The sequence below is a fragment of the Theropithecus gelada genome, chromosome 9, assembly GCF_003255815.1.
Source record: "Theropithecus gelada isolate Dixy chromosome 9, Tgel_1.0, whole genome shotgun sequence".
In the NCBI taxonomy this organism is placed as follows: domain Eukaryota; kingdom Metazoa; phylum Chordata; class Mammalia; order Primates; family Cercopithecidae; genus Theropithecus; species Theropithecus gelada.
In genome coordinates this window covers 70,511,466-70,531,086 of record NC_037677.1, presented here as the reverse complement: position 1 = coordinate 70,531,086, position 19,621 = coordinate 70,511,466, and the positions used below count along the sequence as shown (strand labels likewise).

Genomic DNA, 19,621 nt, shown 5'->3' with positions numbered 1-19,621 from the left:
CTCTATAACTGAAGCAATATTCAATAGAAGTGAATTTTACTTGTAGCAAATATTCCCTTTATAAGCCCTTCATTTATCTTGTAGGTGGCCTTGTAAAATATACTTTATTTGATTTTACACACTGTGCTCATGCTTTGGCTTTATGCCCAACCTCCCAGGCTGCAGACATCTACAGTAGACCCCAGTTGTTAAAGAAAACAAGCCCCCCAAAACCCTAGAAAATATTACAGTTATTAATAATAAATTCTCTGTAATATTCAGTTGGAGCAGTAATAAAATATTAATAGTAGCAGTCCTTAAAAATTGTCCCACTGGTCACTAAGACATTCAGTTTTACCCATGTTCCAAATGAAATGCATTATTGTTTTCTACTTTCTACTCTTACAAGAAAGAGGTGTTAAGGGTATTCTGTTTATTTGTTTGACTTACTCTCTTTAATACAGAAGTTAAAAAATAAAGGCAAAGCACATATATGTATAGTATCAACTAGCACCAAATCCTTCCTATGTGAGAGAAAATGATCTGCTTTGGAAGCCAGTTACATACATTTAAGAAATATGTCAAGCAATCTAAAATGAATATATTAAATGGAAAATGACTAGTCCTGACAAATTCCTGACAAATTCTTCTAACATTGCAAAATAGCGGTAATTTAGAAGTTTATGGAGGAAGGGTAGATCTTGAAGAAAAATATGTGTTTTAATTAAGGAAGGAAATAAAGAATGGGAAGAAAGAAGAGGAAGAAAGATAGGGAGGGAGGCAATCCAGGCATGAAGCAGACGCTCCAAGATTGAAGTAGAAATAAAGAGGCATATTGAGGAAACCATGTTGAAACAGATGGTTTATATAAGGCAGTGCTTTTCAAATTATGTTCTGATGCCGCCCCCAGACGGGCTGGCCAGCAAGGGGTGAGGAGGCCCGCTAGTGAAGTCTTTAAGTGAGGCAGTGCTGCAGGTATATTAGAAAGACTGATCTGACAGTGGACATAGAGGAATGTGTTCGGAAACTATTCAGTAAGTCCGATGAGATGGCATGAGCCCAAATGTATTATTGGCCACGAGTTTGAAAATAAAACAAGAGAATGGATGCATGTACTCTCACCAAGGGAGAACCACCAGGAGTAGGTTACAGACGGGAAGAATGTTGTACTGGGGGAAGGAGGTATCAAAGCCCCATTCAGTGATAGAAGTGAAGAATCCCACATTGAATGTAAATCTGATGGTACTTGATTGTATGGGAATACAGAAGATAATACTTTCATTGTATCCAAGTTCTAAAGGGAAATATAAAGTGAATTAAAATAATTAGCTTGAATATGTAAAACATAACTTTGGGTTTATATCTAGTGTAAGCAGTGTGGATGAACACACAGCAGACTGGGAATTTTGTTCTTGTTTACACCTAGTTAGTTGTTTTCTTAGATGTCTCTAAACTGAAAAGCTCCTGTGCAATGGAGGGGTGGTGGGGATGCTAAGTTAAATTGAAAAGCCCCAAGCTTTGTGGCACAGCTAAAAATCCTGTATCCAGAGTCTGGGGGTTGGCACTTTAGTGAAGTCGCTTTCACAGGTAATATTGTTAAATAAGGCAGAGATTTTTTTTTTTTTTTTTTAGAGATGGAGTCTTACTCTGTCGCCCAGGCACGATCTCAGCTCACTGCAGCCTCCGCCTCCCAGGTTCCAGCGATTCTCCTGCCTCAGCCTCCCGGGTAGCTGGGATTACAGGCACACATCACCATACCCACTAATTTTTGTATTTTAGTGGAGACGGGGTTTCCCCATGTTGGTCAAGCTGGTCTCGAACTCCTGACTTCAGGTAGTCCGTCCCCCTCGGCCTCCCAAGGTGCTAGGATTATAGGCATGAGCCACTGCTCTCGGCCTTAAGGCAGAGATTGTTAATGATGTGGCTTCTAGTTGGTAAGTATAAAATCCCAAGCAAGAGAAGACTTGGTATTCTTCCTGTGACTTGTTGACATAAGCCCCAAACCGATGGATAAGGAAGCTACCAGGCATGTACTACCCTCTGCACCGATCAGTCAATCAGTCGGTAAACAAACTAACTATAAATGAACTAAAAATATGGAGAGATGTAAATATTTGCTGCAGTGTAAGAAAGACTTATGTAAATGCAAACACTTACTTTAAAGGTTCACAAATATATATGTTTTATGGGCTGAATTCTGTCTCCCCAAAATTCATATATTGAAGTCCTAACCCCTGTGCATCAGAATGTGATGACATTTGGAGTTAAGTTCTTTAAAGGTGTGATTAAGATCAGGTATGGTCTTTAGGAAAGGCCTTAATCCAGTATGATTGGCTTCCTTCTAAGAAGAGATTAGGCCACACACACAAACTGAGGGGCCATTATGTGAGGACACAGCTAGAAGGCTACAAGCCAAGGAAAGAGGCCTCAGAAGAAACCAAATCTGCCAACATTTTGGTCTTGGGCTTGTAGCCTCCAGGACTGTGAGAAAGCAAATTTTTGTTGTTGAAGCCACCCAGTCTGTGGTATTTTGTCAGGGTAGCCCTAGCACACTAATACAATATGCATGCATTTCTGCAAAATTCGTAAATTAAATCAAAAGATAATAACCTACAAAAATATTGATTAACATATAAAATAGACAAGGACCTAGAATCAACAACATTCCAGTAGCAATGAGCACACTTAACTCCCAGATCTTGGTTTCAAATACTGTTCTCCAATAAAAGGAACTGGGGCTCCTTGTAGAAATGGCTGATTCCAGGAATGGGGCAGGAATTCCCCTTTATCAGAGGGGAATATGTTCCAAGATTCCTGGTAGATGCCTGAAACCACGGATAGCACCAAAGCCTATGTATACCGTATTTTTTTTATCTGATAACCAAAACAGCTACTAAGAATAAGCGACTACAGGGAAGATAATGTATACAGCATGAATACACTGAACAAAGGGATGATTTGCATTCTCGGCGGAATAGAGCAAGATCACGCATGAATTCATTATGGTACTCTGAATAGCATGCAATTTAAAACCTATGAGTTATTTCCAAAATTTTCCAGTTAATATTTTCAAACTGAAGTTGACGGCAGGTAACTGAGACTGCAGAAAGCAAAATTGCAGATAACAGGGGACTACTGTATACAAGATGAGCCTGGAGCATCACTTAGTACCAAAAAGTAACAAAGTACTCAAAAACCCTCACAACAATGGAGATATGTCAAAGGGACACAGGAGCTAACTGAAATATCTCCCAATGGCCAAAACTTTGAGCAACAAAATAAAGTAACACTAGATTATAACCCAGTGTATAAAATAAATATCCATTAATCCATACTGATACTGGGGAAGAATACACAAGTCTCCCATGCAGAATTCCAACTAAATTATCTGGAATTTATGTAGACACTCCACTCTCAAGGTGTACAGAATAACTCCCCACTCAAGCATGGGCTGTGCATGGTGACTTCTTTCCAAACAATACAGTACTAAAAAATGAACAAAAAAGAGTAGCAGCAAAATCTGACAAAGCCCTACTTCAGTGTGGTGGTCAAGATTAACAGCACTGATAAGTCAGGTTGATAGACTGTGTCCTTGATATAATGTGATAAGAATTGCATTTGACCTCTGTGGTTTTCCTCCCGAAAACCCATATCTCACTCTAATCATGATTAGAATGAATAGAGAAGCATCCTACAACATACTTGACTAGCACGCCTGAAAACTGTCAAGGTGAAAAAAAACAAAGTCTGAGAAATTTACAGCCAAAAAAGCTAAGAGAGCAGCTGAGTGTAATGTGCTATCCTAGAACAGAGAAAGGAGACTAGGTAAAAACTAAGGAAGCCTAAATAAAGTTTAATTCATAAACAAAAATCAGCACTGGTACATTAATTGCAGTGAGTGTACCATGCCAATATAAGATGTTAATAATAGGGGAAACTGGATATGGAGTATATGGGAACTATCTGTACTATCTTTCCAACTTTTCTGTAAAATATTCTCAAAAAATGGCCATTTAAAACAACAGAAAACAAATAGACAAAAAGTTATCGTATACTCATCAAAAGGCCAGTAAGCACTTGAAAAATTTCAAATTTACTGGTATTCAGAAACACACATTAGGCCGGGTGCTGTGGCTTGTGCCTATAATCCCAGCACTTTGGGAGGCGGAGGCAGGCAGATTGCTTGAGCTCAGGAGTTTGAGACAGCCTGGGCAACATGGCAAAACCCTGTCTCTACTGAAAATACAAAAATTAGCCAGACATGGTAGCACACACCTGTAATCCCAGCTACTCGGGAGGCTGAGGCATGAGAATCGCTTGAACCTGGGAGACGGAGGCTGCAGTGAGCTGATACCACACCACTGCACTCCAGTCTGGGCGACAGGAGACCCTGTCTCAGAAAAAAAAAAAAAAAAGAGAAATGCACATTAAAATAGCTATAAAGTTATTGTTTTTCTCCTATTTAGCTCGCAAAAGTTTTTTCTGTTGTTGTTGTTTTGTTTTGTTTTTTTCCCTAACGATGGTGCTGATGATCAGCAATGTATAGGAATGTAAAATGGATCAGCCTTTCTGCAGGGCATTGTTGTGTTTGAACAGTATTCTTATTTTTTTTACTTTTAGGCTGGTGTTTGGAATGCTTTATCCTGCATATTATTCATACAAAGCTGTGAAAACAAAAAACGTGAAGGAATATGTAAGTATAGTTTTATGAGTGATTAATCTGTTTAATATTTTAATGATACACACTGAAAAACTGCTATTCTCTTAGAAACGGCTGGAGTAACGTTTTGGGTTAAAAGGTGTTATGAATGTGAAGTAACAAAACTAATCTTTTTAAAAATCTTTGAAGATAACCCCAAAGTGGAGTTTCAATAAAAATAAGTATATGGTTCCCAAGATGAGTAACTGAATAGGTCTTGATTTAGTCTATAAATTCCCGTGTAATAAGGGATTGGAGAACTTTTGTTTGTTTGACTTGGGGAGGGGAGTTGTGGGTCTTTTTGCCTTATAAATTTATAGGTACATTGAGAATATCTCTCTGGCCCCAAAGCCTTTTTCTTCTTTTTTAGGTATTTCATCACTTTCTAATCTATATAAATATACAGATACTCCATCACCATTGACAACTGCCATCTTTTTTCCTTCTGGAGTCAGACTTCATTTGTAATGATTTTGTTCTGATTTGCGATGAGTCCTCAGTATTTCTTTGTTTTTAGTTTCCTCTTCCCTATTCCCTAATTTTCTTTTTCTGTCACTAATATTTATTTTTTATCATTTCTGAAGTTCTCCTCATTTCCCATTTTATTCATACTATGTAATAGTAAATGGCCTTCCCCACCTATAAATCCTGATATAGTTTGGTATGTGTGATGGAGTGAATTTTTAGAGAATAGCAAAAGCATATTGTATTGGTGGTGGTAATCAACAGGATAAGCAGTCAATACTGAGATAACAGCACATCAATAACTATGACTCTTTCTTTAAAATTGAGGTGACATTCACATAACATAAAATTAACCATTTCAGAGGCATTTGATGCATTCACAATATTACACGTATATATAATACAATATAATACAACTCTAGTTCCAAAATATTTTCATCACTCCAAATAAAACCCTGTGCCCAAGTCACTGATAACCACCAATCTGCTGTCTGTATGTGTTTACATATCCTGGATATTTCATACAAATAGAATCTCATAATATGTGACCTTTTGTGTCTGTCTTCTTTCACTCAGCGTGTTTTTAAGGTTCATACATATCTTAGTATGTATTTTATTTCGAATGTTTTACATTCCTTTTTATGGCTGAGTAACATTCTACTGTATGGATATATGACATTTTGCTTATCCATTCATCTGTTGACAGACATATGAATTGTTCTGTCTTTTGGCTATTATGAATAGTATTGCTACAAGCATTCACATACAAGGATTTGTTTGAGCACCTGCGTTTGATTCTTTGGGATGTATAGCTGTGGTTCTTTGTAAGGAATCTTGGATGATAGTCTTGTCATCCAGTTGGTCAAACGATCAGGGATTAGATCATGATTCTTTATATTTTCAGGGTTTTTGGGGGTGGGAGGAAGGGATAGACTCTGAAACTTTTATAACTAACTCACTTTATTAAACTTTTACAGTTATTTTTTTATCTTGTATATAAAACTAACTTCTAAAGTGAAGTATATATTAATACAAGTCAAAATGGTGGAATATATCTGGCAGAGGTAAATAAGTTACGTAGTTGGGCTCTGAAATTTTTCTATCCTTTTATTATATGTATCTTTTGGACCTAGGATTGGTGAAATTAATCTTAAGAGATGGAACCATATTAAGTCCTGGTAATTTAAGTTCATTTTATACATGGCTTGAAGGTTCATATTTTAATATAAGTTGGAGTAAATACTTTGCATGTTGTTTTACAGTGCTGGCACACATTAGTTTCTAGATGGCAGCGCGTCTGTTAACAGTGCTTCTCAAGCTGCCTGTGGTACAAGACCACTTTTGTTTTTCCAATAAGTCATAGACTAATAATTTTTTTTTTTTTTGAGACGGAGTCTTGCTCTGTCACCCAGGCTGGAGTGCAGTGGTGCGATCTCGGCTCACTGGAAGCTCCGCCTCCCGAGTTCACGCCATTCTCTTGCCTCAGCCTCCTGAGTAGGTGGGACTGCAGGCACCCGCCACCACGCCCGGCTAATTTTTTTGTATTTTTAGTAAAGATGGGGTTTCACTGTGTTAGCCAGGATGGTCTGGATCTCCTGACCTCGTCTGGATCCACCCGCCTCGGCCTCCCAAAGTGCTGGGATTACAGGCGTGAGCCACCATGCCCGGCCAACTAATAGTTTTATAAAATGAAATACTAATCACTAGAAATAAAGAAATGAGAAAAGCCCCTAACCCTGAAATACAACCCAGAAATTTTTTTTTTTTTTTTTTTTTTTTTTTTGAGACAGGGTCTTGCTGTTATCACCCAAGCTAAAATGCAGTGGCACCATCATAGTTCACTGTAGCCTGGACCTCATGGGCTCAAGTGATCCTCCCACTTCAGCCTCCTGAGTAGCTGGGACTGCAGCCCTGTACACCATGCCTAGCTAATTTTTTTTATTATTTTTCATAGAGACAGGGTCTTAACTATGTTGCCCAGGTTGGTCTTGGACTCCTGGCCCCAGGTTATCCACCTACTTCAGCCTCTCAAAGTGCTGGGATTACAGGCATGAGCCACGGTGCCCAACTCCCAAATTTTTTTTTTACTATATTCAGTGACATGAAATTACTGTCAAATAATGTACTTTTGCCTATTGTTTTCATTATTGTATTATTAATATACTTACAGTAACATAGTAGTGCTTTTACAGCCTTGTAAAATCCCATAGACAACACTGCCCTACTGTGTGATATTTTAATTGGAATTATCTTTTGGAAGATAAAAGTAAGAGTTGGCCATAATTTCCAAACACCATGAAAATATGAGTTGAAGAATCTACTTCTGGCCAGTGCTTAATAAATGGGAACCATCTCCCTATTTGGAATCTTTTTTATATTGTTACTAAATTAGATCTTTTTTTTTAATCTAATTCAATGTACAGTTGAAGTACAGATTATTACGTCTCTCAACATTGGGCCCACTTCACCTAGAAAGCATTCCAGAAGCCCAGGAGATATAATAATTTGGTGTGCTGCTGTGTGTGTGTGCACTGTATATATATTTGTGCTTACGGTATTCTCCCATCTTTTCTCCCACATCTGCTTTTTTTTTTTCTTTTAGGAAAAAAGCTAAGCACAAATTTAAAATGTTTAGATGAGAAGCTCTAATAACTTGAGGATATTATCAGTAAGCACAGAAATACCATCCCTAAAAGTCAAAGGTAAAGGGATAGCAATAAGAAATATAAAAATAGTAAATAAACTGTAATAAAAAATAGGTTTGGCCATGTGCAGTGGCTCACAACTGTAATCCTAACACTTTGGGAGGCCAAGGCGGGTGGATCACTGGAGACCAGGAGTTTGAGACCAGCCTGACCAACATGGTGAAACCCTGTCTCTACAAAAAATATAAAAATTAGCTGGGTATGGTGGCGCATGCCTGTAGTCCCAGCTACTGGAGAGGCTGAAGTGGGAGAATCACCTGAGCCCAGGAATCGAGACTGTAGTGAGCCATGATCCCGCCACTGCACTCCAACCTGGACAACAGAATGAAACCCTGTGTCAAAAAAAAAAAAAACAGTAATAATAAAATAAAAATCAGAAAGATTAATCCATTTATAAATGTTGTACATCAATTCAACTTTGTGAATATTAATTTTTAAAGACTTAAAAACAACAACAAAAAAAGACTTAAAAACAAGAATTTGTGTGTCTTATTGCCCTTGATACAACACTCAGATTTTCATTACTAGATTATTTTGTAAATTGGGGATTAGTAAGGATGGTCTAACCCTAAAATTTTTATTCAACTTCATAAAGATAATTTAATTGCTTCTTGGCACTTTGGCTAAGATCAAGTGTGAAGATAATTTAAGCCATGGAAGAGAATCCATTGCATTCAAACTGATGAGAAAACTATAAACATGATATGTATTGAGATATATGTATATGTGTATATTTAGTTACATAGTGAGCATAAAGCTTTGCACAGTTGTTTTTAGAGAATACTCATTAATAAAGCTGGAATTATCTGTACATAATTTTGCAGTAATACTATGATTCTGAAAAGCATTTGTTTTTATGTAACTTTGATTGTAAGTTTAGGGTTTGGGCAGGTTGTTATATAGGTAAATTTGTGTAATGGGGGTGTGTGGTACAGACTCTTTCATCACCCAGGTATTAAGCCTAGTACCCTGAAAAAAGGTTTTCTTAACCATCCGTTTGAGAAGACCAGAATAATGAGTAATTGAGGAGAAACTAGGGAAGGTGAAAGGCAGGTGGCTAGAACTGGTTTGATAATTACATGGTAATCAACTCTACTTCACAAATAAAATGAGAACTAAAAGCAAAATAAATGGTCAGGCACTGAAACAAGGACAGGGCATCTGCCTTTGACAGGGAAATGTATCATCTCTGAAGACCTCCCAGCAACCATACTGCCTGCTATCAAGGCTGCTAGAGAGGCCTCGTGCAGTGGCTTACACCTGGAATCCCAGCCCTTTGGGAGGCTGAAGCAGGCAGATCTCTTGAGCCCAGGAGTTTGAGACCAACCTGGGCAACATGGTGAAACCCCGTATCTACAAAAAACACAAAAATTAGCAGGGCATGGTGGTGGTGTGTGCCTGTAGTTCCAGCCACTCAGGAGGCTGAGGTGGGAGGATCACCTGAGCCTGGGAGGTCCAGGCTGCAGTGAGTCCTGATTGCACCACTGCACTCCAGCCTGGATGACAGACAGAGTGAGACCCTCGGGTGGGGTGGTGGGATCCCGGGGAGGCTGCTAGAGAGACTAAGTTGAGATGTCACCTTGGAATAATAATATTTTCCATTTATATGATTTCCTACCAGTTTCAAAGTACTTTTGTCTATTGTTTTCATTTGCTACCCTGGATAAGATAATTTTTTGAAACAAATTATCACACTCTTACTGGCTTAGAACAACATAAATTTATTCTCTTACAGTCCTAGAGGTCAGAAACCTAAAATGAGTTCACAGCCTCGCACCTTCTGGAGGGTTTAGAGGAAAGTCTGTTTCCCTGTCTCCTCCAGCTTCTACAGGCTGCCCACATCCCTTGGCTTACGGCTTTATTCTTCCATCCTCAAACCCAGCAATGTTGTACTGAGACCTTTTCATGATGCTATCTCTCTGGTTCTCTCTCTTCTGCCTTCTTTTCCACTTATAAGGACTCTTGTGATTACATTGGGCCCACCTGATTAATCCAGGATAAACTTCCCATTTCAAGGTCAGCTGATAAGCAACCCTAATTTCATCTGCAACCTTATTTCTCCTTTACAGTGTAACCTAACATATTTACAGTTTCCGGAGATTAAGACACAGACATCTTCAGGGGAGAGAGGGCATTTTTCTGCCTACTCCAATAATATCTCACTGATTCTTACTGCAGTCCTATGAAGTTGGCATAGAAAATATTCCAGTATTACAGGCTTAGAGAAGTGAATTTACCTGGAGTCACATGGATTATAAAGACAGAATTGGTACCAGATCAGAGATCTTGTGTTTCTAGTATTTTATTCATTCTAGTCTACCATGCTACCTTTGGAAACACAGGTGAAGATTCTAGCTTCATGTAAAAGTTGAAACAACCTTTACAACCAGCCAGTGAATGTGCACCTGATTAATTCAAAGCTGGACGTTCATGGGCCACAGCCATGTAGATATTTTCCAAGAAGGACAATCAGGCAGCTTACCAGGGCAGGACCCACCAGCGTTGAAATCACGTGTGAACAAAGAGGTTCAAAATGAAATACAAGTTTTTGAAAATTCTGTAAAGTTCCTCCTTTGAAAAAAAAAATAAAGAAAATCCCTTAAATCTTGACAGTCTTCTAAGTATTTCCAATCTAGTTTTACTCTGACAAAAATTTTGAACATTATTTGCTTGCACCCAGTACAAGGCTAAGTCCTAAACTTAGCCATCTGATTTAAATTGACTTTTTTTAAATTATATTTTAAGTTCTGGGATACATGTGCAGAACGTGCAGGTTTGTTACATAGGTATACATGTGCCATGGTGGTTTGCACCCATCAACCCGTTACCTAGGTTTTAAGCCCCGCATGCATTAGGTATTTGTCCTAATGCTCTCCCTCTCCTTGCCTCCGACCCTCCCACAGGCCCCGGTATGTAATGTTCCCCTCCCTGTGTCCATGTGTTCTCATTGTTAAACTGACTCTTAACAGTTTTATCAGAACTCTGTCCTCATAAAGTTTTCCTATACAGTAATCCTATCCAAATTTGCTTTGTTTTATACATGGTATTTTCTTAGTAAAATTAACCTTCTTAAATTGCCCTGTTATGTTTTTAATAGCACCTTATAGTATCAGATGTTATATTCTTTATTTGTATATGTTTGTGTTCCCACCAGAATGAACTCCATGGGGAAGTGTTTTGTTGTTTTATTAATTACTATATGCCTGTACTTAGAACAGTACCTGCTGATAATAGGTACTCAATATTTCTTGAATAAATAAATGAGAAAAGTTGACTTTTAAGTAGACATCAAATATTGTGCTTAATAGCATGTACATTTCTTAAGTGGACTGATGTAGTTTACCAGCTTTGATTCTGCTGGGTTAGGGAGAATACAATCCAGTCTTAACATTTATCCCAAAACCTAGTTTCTTTGTGGTATTTGGTTATGACCTAAATTCCACTGCTCTCTACTTCAAAATTATTTTCAGAAAGCAAACATTTTCGGTTAATTTACTTCTTCCCACCCTAACTACTACCATTCCCCTTAAGCCTGCAAATGGTAGATTGCACCTGATAAAACAGATGCTGTGTTCAAATCAAAACAAATGGAAAGTACTGTGTATTTTGGCAACCTTCCTTTCTTCCTTTGCCTATTTTTAAAACAGAGCTTTCCTAGGATATAATTTCCTGCATAGTGTGGCTGATATGGCCTACTTAAAGACTTTCAGTCTTGCAGTAATTGAAATGTAAACTTACTGAAGAATTAGTATGGTTTTGCAAATTTTTTCAGGCTCATTCCATCTCATGACTTGAAAATAGAGTGTTTACTTCCAAGTCATGTGTAATTGCTGTAGCTTTTCTAGGAAACCAGTGTTCTTATTCTAAGAATGCTGGAGAAAGCAGCAATGAAAAGATTGGCTAACAGCACTTACAAATCAAAATCAGACATTTGGTTCTGAGATTTACTGTGAGCAAGAACAAAGAACAGGAAAAACTGGGAGATTACTCTTTAAAAGGCCTAGAAATGGCCCTCTAAAAGTCTGCTGACTTGGTTTTTGAAAGTGACCTAATTTCAACTATTTAGGTGATATGAAAATGAACAAATTTACCACAAATATAGAACAAATATGCCAGTTCTGCAGATCTTATTGATAATGAAATCTGATGTTGTCTACTAACTTTAGAGTAGAAATAGAAGGGGAAAAACATACTAAAGAACTTTTATTTGTTCTCAAGAAGTGTTTCCTAGGTATCTTTTGATATTTTTGATAAAAAATATTCATTTCAAGCCGGGCGCGGTGGCTCAAGCCTGTAATCCCAGCACTTTGGGAGGCCGAGGCGGATGGATCACGAGGTCAGGAGATCGAGACCATCCTGGCTAACATGGTGAAACCCCGTCTCTACTAAAAATACAAAAAACTAGCCGGGCGTGGTGGCGGGCGCCTGTAGTCCCAGCTACTCGGAGGCTGAGGCAGGAGAATGGCGTGAACCTGGGAGGCGGAGCTTGCAGTGAGCCGAGATCGCGCCACTGCACTCCAGCCTGGGTGACACAGCGCGAGACTCCGTCTCAAAAAAAAAAAAAAAAAAAAAAAAAAAAAAATTCATTTCATTTAAGAGTTTTAATAATTTAGAAAGTTTAGAGATTAGTCTACTAATTATGATGGGATTTTTACTGAAAATTCGTTTTGTCAGGCTGCTTGCTTGTCTGTGTATTTTCTATTCTAATTTAGTTTTTATTTTTATCAAAGCAGTATTTACTTATAATGTAAAAAGTCAATTAGTTACAAGACTTATTATGGAAAACAATAGTTCCCCAGGCTCCCGTCCCTATGTCTAACTCTCTAGAGGCAATTACTTCAAATTCTTTTATCTGAATCTTTTAGCATTTATTGCCATATTCCAAATAACATGCTTACTCTGCTGTTTCTTAATTTTTCAGATGGACGTCATGAGTTAACTTCCTTCTATGAAAGATGATTTAGCAGTTACCCAATGGCCACTATACACATGCATATTTCTCTGTTCTTATAGCTTCCCAGAATCATTGCAGTATAATTTGGTTAGCTCAATATTCAATATTTATATTATTTAGACAAAATTAGAAGCAATCGAATATAGAGCTAAAGTGCACAATGTCTGGAAACAGGCTCCCTAGGTTTCATCCTAGCCCTACCCATTACTAGCTGTGCCTTTGGACAAGTTATTTGACCTTTCTGTGCCTCAATTTTCTAATCAGTAAGTAGTAGTAAATAATGAATATATTATTTCATTATATTATATGAATGCACATAAAGCATTTATATCAGTACCTTAAACATAATAGTACCTGTCATACAATCATTTTCATTATGTAAACACTATTCATAGCTGATCTCTACAGTGTCCTGCCATTACCATTCTTTACTCTGGTGTTATTCGCTATCTTGTTTCATTTGTGTGGTATTCTCTGTTCTTATTGTGTATCCAGACCCACACTTTCCTAGAGTTCTGTGCATTTCTTCTCAGTGCATTCCCCTCCATTAGACATTCCAGATTGGTTCTTGTTTTGGATTCTCTGATTTCTTAATTAATTAATTTTTTCATTTTGATAAAATGCATCCTTCCTGAGAAGTCTATAATGAGAGTCAATTTCTTTTTTTTTTTTTTTTTTCTGAGACAGTCTCGCTCTGTCGCCCAGGCTAGAGTGCAGTGGGTGACTTGGCTCACTGGAACCTCTGCCTCCCGGATTCAAGCAATTCTTCTGCCTCAGCCTCCCAAGTAGCTGAGATTACAGGCATGTGCCACCATGCGTGGCTAATTTTGTATTTTTAGTAGAGATGAGGTTTCACCATATTGGCTAGTCTGGTCTTGAACTCCTGACCTCGTGATCTGCCCGCCTCAGCCTCCCAAAGTGCTGGGATTACAGGTGTTAGCCACCACACCTGGCCCCCAAGAAGTCAATTGCTTGAGATGCTAGGTTGGAAATCATTTTCTTTCAGAATTTTGGGAGCATTTCTTCATTGTCTTTAACTTCTGGTATTGCTGTTGAGAAGGCTGAAGCCATTATGATTCTTACCTGTTTTTCTCCCCATTCAGGAAGCTTGTGGGATATTTTCTATTTTCCTGTTGTTTTAAAATTTCATGATGATGTGCTTTGGTGCATGAATCCGTTATAATCAATTTTGCTAAATCCTCAGTAGTCCCTTTTAATCTGGGAATCCTTTTTGCTTCAGCTCTGAGAAATTTGGTTAAAATTATCTCTTTAATACTGTTCTGTACTCCATTTTCACTGTTGTTCTGTCTGGAATTCCTTTTATTCATTTATAAGGCACTTGGACTGATTCTCCAATTTTTTTTTAATCTTTTCCCTTCTCTTTCCTGTCTCTTTTTGTTCTACTTTCTGATTGAGTTTCTCAGTTTTACCTTCTAACTCTTCAATTGGTCTTTTAATTTCTGCACCTATGTGCTTAATTCATGAGAATATGACTGACAGTTTTTTGGACATGTTCTTATTTATTTATTTATTTATTGAGGCGGAGTTTTGCTCTTGTTGCCCGGGCTGGAGTGCAATAGTGCAATCTCGGCTCACCGCCACCTCTGCCTCCAGGGTTCAAGCTATTCTCCTGTTTCAGCCTCCCAAGTAACTGGGATTACAGGGATGTGCCACCACACCCAGCTAATTTTGTATTTTCAGTAGAGATGGGGTTTCTCCATGTTGGTCAGGCTGGTCTTTAACTACTGACCTCAGGTAATCCGCCTGTCTCGGCCTCCCAAAGTGCTGGAATTACAGGCTTGAGCCACTGCACCCAGCCGGACATTTTCTTCTTTCTACATAGTCTTTCCTTTGAATTTGTTTTACGTTTGTTTCAGCCTCTGTTTTTCATGTATAATTTCCTCAAATGTTGGATGATCTCTGGTTCTCTGCTCAGTTTTTAGGATAATAATGAAAATCTGCCTGGAGCTCTGTGCCCATGAAAGGGCTTGTTGAATGTGATCTTCACTGTAGAGTGATCTGACTAGACCATCGTATATGTTCCTATGGCTGCCATAAGGACGTACCACAAGCAGTGTGGATTAAAACAACAGAAATGTATTGTCTCACAATTTCTGGAGGCTCGAAGTCATTAATTTCATAAGATATTGACAGGGCCACACTCCCTCAGAAACCTGTTGAGGAGAATCATTCCTTGTGAATTCCTAGCTGCTGATTGTTGCCAGCACTTCAGTCTACCTCCACAGTCTACCTCCATCGTCACATAGGACTCGCCCCTCATGTCTCTGTGTGTCTGTTTTGTCTCTTCATCTTAAAAAGACACCAGTCACATAACTTCATTTAACTACATCTTCAATGACCCTATTTCCAAATAAGGTCACATTCTGAGGGATTGGGGTTTAGGACTGTGTGTTAGTCAGCTTGTGTTACCATAACAAAAACCATGGACTGATTGACTGGAACAACAGGAATTATTTTCTCACAGTTCTGGAGACTGGAAGGCCAACATCAAGTTGCTGCCAGGGTTGGTTTCCTGTGAGGGCTCTTTTCCTGGCTTGTAAGGCAGCCACCCTCCCATATGTCATCACATGATCTTTCTGATGTGTGCACATGGCGAGAAATATTCCTCTTTTTCCTTTTCATGTAAGGACACTAGCCCTACAGTAGAGCTTCACAGTGTGACCTCATTTAACCTTAATTACCACCATAAAGGCCCTAACTCCAAATATAGACATATTTGAAGTTAGGACTTCAACCTATGAATTTTGGGAAGACCTAATTCAGTCTAGAGTGGACCTTAACACATCTGTTTTGGGAACACCATTCAACCCATAACAACCATTTCTTGGAAAGTTATCAATGTCTATATCTTTAGGTATTTTCTCTTGTGCCAGTCAGATTCTTCAGAGAAGACTCTTCCATTATGAAAGGTACTTGGTTACCAGTATCCTACTGGGAGAATAAGACTTGGGGGTGCTCAACATTCAGTTTATAAACTTTTACTAGATCCCTGTTAGCCCCACTCTCAGTTGTGCTGGAGATTTGCAAATCCAGAAACCCCCTGATTCACCCTTTCCAGAGAATAAACATAAGGGTTTCCCTGGGGAAGAAGGGACATTGACAGGCTTCTGGAGTGAGAAGGTATCTTGGGGTCTCCCTTCTCCTTAAGCAGATGTACAGCCATCCTTCCTACCTTTAGTACCCCCGTCCTTTTTGTTTTGTTAGACAGGGTCTTACTCTGTTGCCCAGGATGGAGTGCAGTGGTGCCATCGTAGCTCACTGCAAGCTCCAACTCCTGGGCTCATGCGATCCTCCCTCCTTGGCTTCCCCCGTAGCTGCAACTACAGGCACATGGCACCGTATCTGGCTATTTTTCTTTTGGGTTTTTTACCTTTTTTTTTCTTTTAAGTAAAGATGAGATCTTGCTATGTTGCCCAAGCTGTTCTTGAGCTCCTGGGTCCAAGCTATCCATCCACCTGGGCCTCAGAAATTGCCAGGATTATTAGGCATGAACCACTGCACCCAGCCTCTGTACCCCTTTTGACCAGGAATTTTGCCACCATTTTTTTTGGCAAGCTCTGTAGTGTAGAGTTAGGTTGCTTCTCAGTTTTTCCCCCTGCCAGCTTGCTGCTCAGTTTTCTCAGGTCTCCTAACTCAGTTACTACTTATCCATTTCCTTCATGGCTCCAAAATTCTTATGTTCTCTTCTATATTCTTCTGAGCTTATGCCGTCTTTAAAAATCACTTTACTGTTGTTGTAATATTTGTAGAGGGAGTGAAACTGAATATGTATATTCAGTTTACCATCTTTACCCAAATTTCCAAATTGACTTTGTGAGTGGGTTACTTGCAGTTGACTTACTCTACGATATTTATTTATTTATTTAGAGACAGAGTCTTGCTCTGTCACCCAGGCTGGAGTGCAGTGGCACAATCTCAGCTCACTGCAACCTCCACCTCCCAGGTTCAAGTGATTCTCCGGCCTCAGCCTCCTGAGTAGCTGGGATTACAGGCACCCGCCACCACGCCCAGCTAATTTTTATATTTTTTGTAGAGACAGGGTTTCACCATATTGGCAAGGCTGGTCTCAAACCCCTGACCTCATGATCCACCTGCCTCGGCCTCCCGAAGTGCTGGGATTACAGGCTTGGGCCACCGTGCCCAGCCAAGTTACTCTATGATATTAAGTAAGACTTATTATACCATTAACATTGGTTTTTAAATGTGTTCACTTAGAAAATAGATTTAAAGTAATATATGGCCGGGTATGGTAGCTCACACCTATATCTCAGCACTTTGGGAGGCCGAGGTAGGTGGATCAATTGCTTGAGTCCAGGAGTTTGAGACCACCTAGGAAAACATGGTGAAACCCCGTCTCTACCAAAAGGATACAAAAATTAGCCAGGTGTGATGGTACATGCCTGTAGTCCCAGCCACTCGAGAGGTTGATGTGGGAGGATCACTCAAGTGTAGCGGTTCAAGGCTGCAGTGAGCCCAAGATCATGCCACTGCACTCTACCACGGGCAAGAGAGCAAGACCCTATCTCGAAACATAAAAATAAAAATAAAGTAATATATACTATTGTTTTTTCAATGCTTGAAAATAACTTTAACATTTAATTTTAGCTGACATACACTGAATTCATGTGTGCTTACTTAAATTAGGTTATTATTTCTTTATAAACCTAATTTTTCATATGTTTACTATTTTATATATAATATATACAGCATAACACTTCACTGGTAAAATAACTGGTACTGTTATAATCATCAAGTGTTTTATATTCTTCATTATGTGGTTTTTTTTTTTTTTTTTTTGGAGATGGAGTCTCGCTCTGTCACTCAGGCTAGAGTGCAATGGCACATCTCAGCTCACTGCAACCTCCGTCTCCCTGGTTCAAGCAGTTATCCTGCCTCAGCCTCCCGAGTAGCTAGGTTTACAGGCACCCGCCACCATGCCTGGATAATTTTATATTCTTTTCTTTTTTTTTTTTTTTTTTTTTTTTTTCCGTGAGATGGAGTCTCACTCTGTCGCCCAGGCTAGAGTGCAGTGGTGTGATCTCGGCTCACCGCACCCTCCAATTCCTGGGTTCAAGTGATTCTCCTGCCTCAGCCTCCCGAGTAGCTGGGATTACAGGTGCCTGCCACCACACCCGGCTAATTTTTGTATTTTTAGTAGAGACGAAGTTTCACCATGTTGGCCAGGCTGGTCTTGAACGTCTGACCTCAGGTGATCCACCCACCTCGGCCTCCCAAAGTGCTGGGATTACAGGCTGAGCTACCGCACCCAGCCAATTTTATATTCTTAGTAGAGATGGGGTTTCACCATGTTGGCAAGGCTGATCTCAAACTCCTCACCTCAAGTGATCTGCCCACCTCAGCCTCCCAAAGTGCTGGGATTACAGGCCTGAGCCACCACACCAGGCCCTTCATTGTGTTTTCTAAAAACAATTTCTTTATGATCACCTTGGGATTATTACAACAGATCTAACTTTAGGAAAGTAAGTATTACATTTGAATAAGATTATGTAATAGGAGGATTTAAAATAAATGCCTAACAGGGTTTCATCCAAAATTTTAGAATGTGAATTCAAGGAACCCTTGACCCTTCTGAAGTAAATTGAAAGCATTTCCACAGTGTTCACACTAGGATGTAGCTAGCCAACTCACAGCTGCCTGTCCTCTTTTAGCTTCCAATGAAAATGCTTTGGAAAACATACACATAGAAAAAGAAATTCTCACAGTAATTCTTAAACCTAAGAGGCTACGCAATCAGGCTTTTGCTAAAATCTAGGAAGAATGTTACCAACTGTAGTGCCAATGGAAATGGATTTTTTAAACCGGACCAAAACAGTTGTTTCCATTAAAGGAAATGCTGCTAAGAAGTAAGTTGGAGGGAGGCCTAGCCACCCCCACCCTAATCCCTAGTGATGGAATAGTTTAAAACCATAAAAGCTACAATAACCAGCAAACTCAACTGGTATCACCCTCACTGCGGGGAGACCTGAATTCAGAGGCAGCCAGTGTTTGCCTTCCCTTTTTCAGAAAACATAAGCTCACTGCTTTGAAGAAAATACCAGTAATTTCCACACAGGAGAAATAATCATTGACTATAAGAGAAATCAACAATGTAGTAATAAATTATAAAAAATTGAAATGATAGTAATATATATCATAATTTATATGCTTTACTATAATAGCTGAGTTTTTGTTGTTGTTGTTGTTGTTTTTTCTGAGGTGGGGGGTGGTATTGCTTTGTCACCCAGGCTGGAGTGCAGTGGTGTGATCAAAGCTCACCACAGCCTCAATGCTCTGGGCTTCAGCTATCCTCCAACTTCAGCCTCCTCAGTAGCTGGGACTCCAGATGTGTGCCACCACGCCCAGCTAATTTTTGACTTTTTTCTAGAGACGGGGGTCTCACTATGTTGCCTCGGCAGGTTTCAAACTCCTAGACTTAAGTGACCATCCATCCCACTTCAGCTTCTGAGAGTGCTGGGATTACAGGTGTGAGCCACTGCATCCAGCTATGATGGCTTTTTTTTTTTTTTTTTTTTTTTTTTTTTTTTTTTTTTTTTTTTTTTTGAGACGGAGTCTCGCGCTGTCGCCCAGGCTGGAGTGCAGTGGCGCGATCTCGGCTCACTGCAAGCTCCGCCTCCCGGGTTCACGCCATTCTCCTGCCTCAGCCTCCTGAGTAGCTGGGACTACAGGCGCCCACCACCGCGCCCGGCTAATTTTTTGTATTTTTAGTAGAGACGGGGTTTCACTGTGGTCTCGATCTCCTGACCTTGTGATCCGCCCGCCTCGGCCTCCCAAAGTGCT

General features: G+C 39.4%; 1 protein-coding gene across 1 annotated transcript in view; it reads left to right on the top strand.

Annotated features, from left to right (window-relative positions):
• Nucleotides 1-19,621, top strand: part of REEP3 (receptor accessory protein 3) — a 106,018-nt gene that overhangs the window by 40,658 nt on the left and 45,739 nt on the right. The window contains exon 2 of the mRNA XM_025395498.1: nucleotides 4,600-4,672. Coding sequence (XP_025251283.1) covers nucleotides 4,600-4,672 — 73 coding nt within the window. The remainder of the gene's footprint in view (nucleotides 1-4,599; nucleotides 4,673-19,621) is intronic.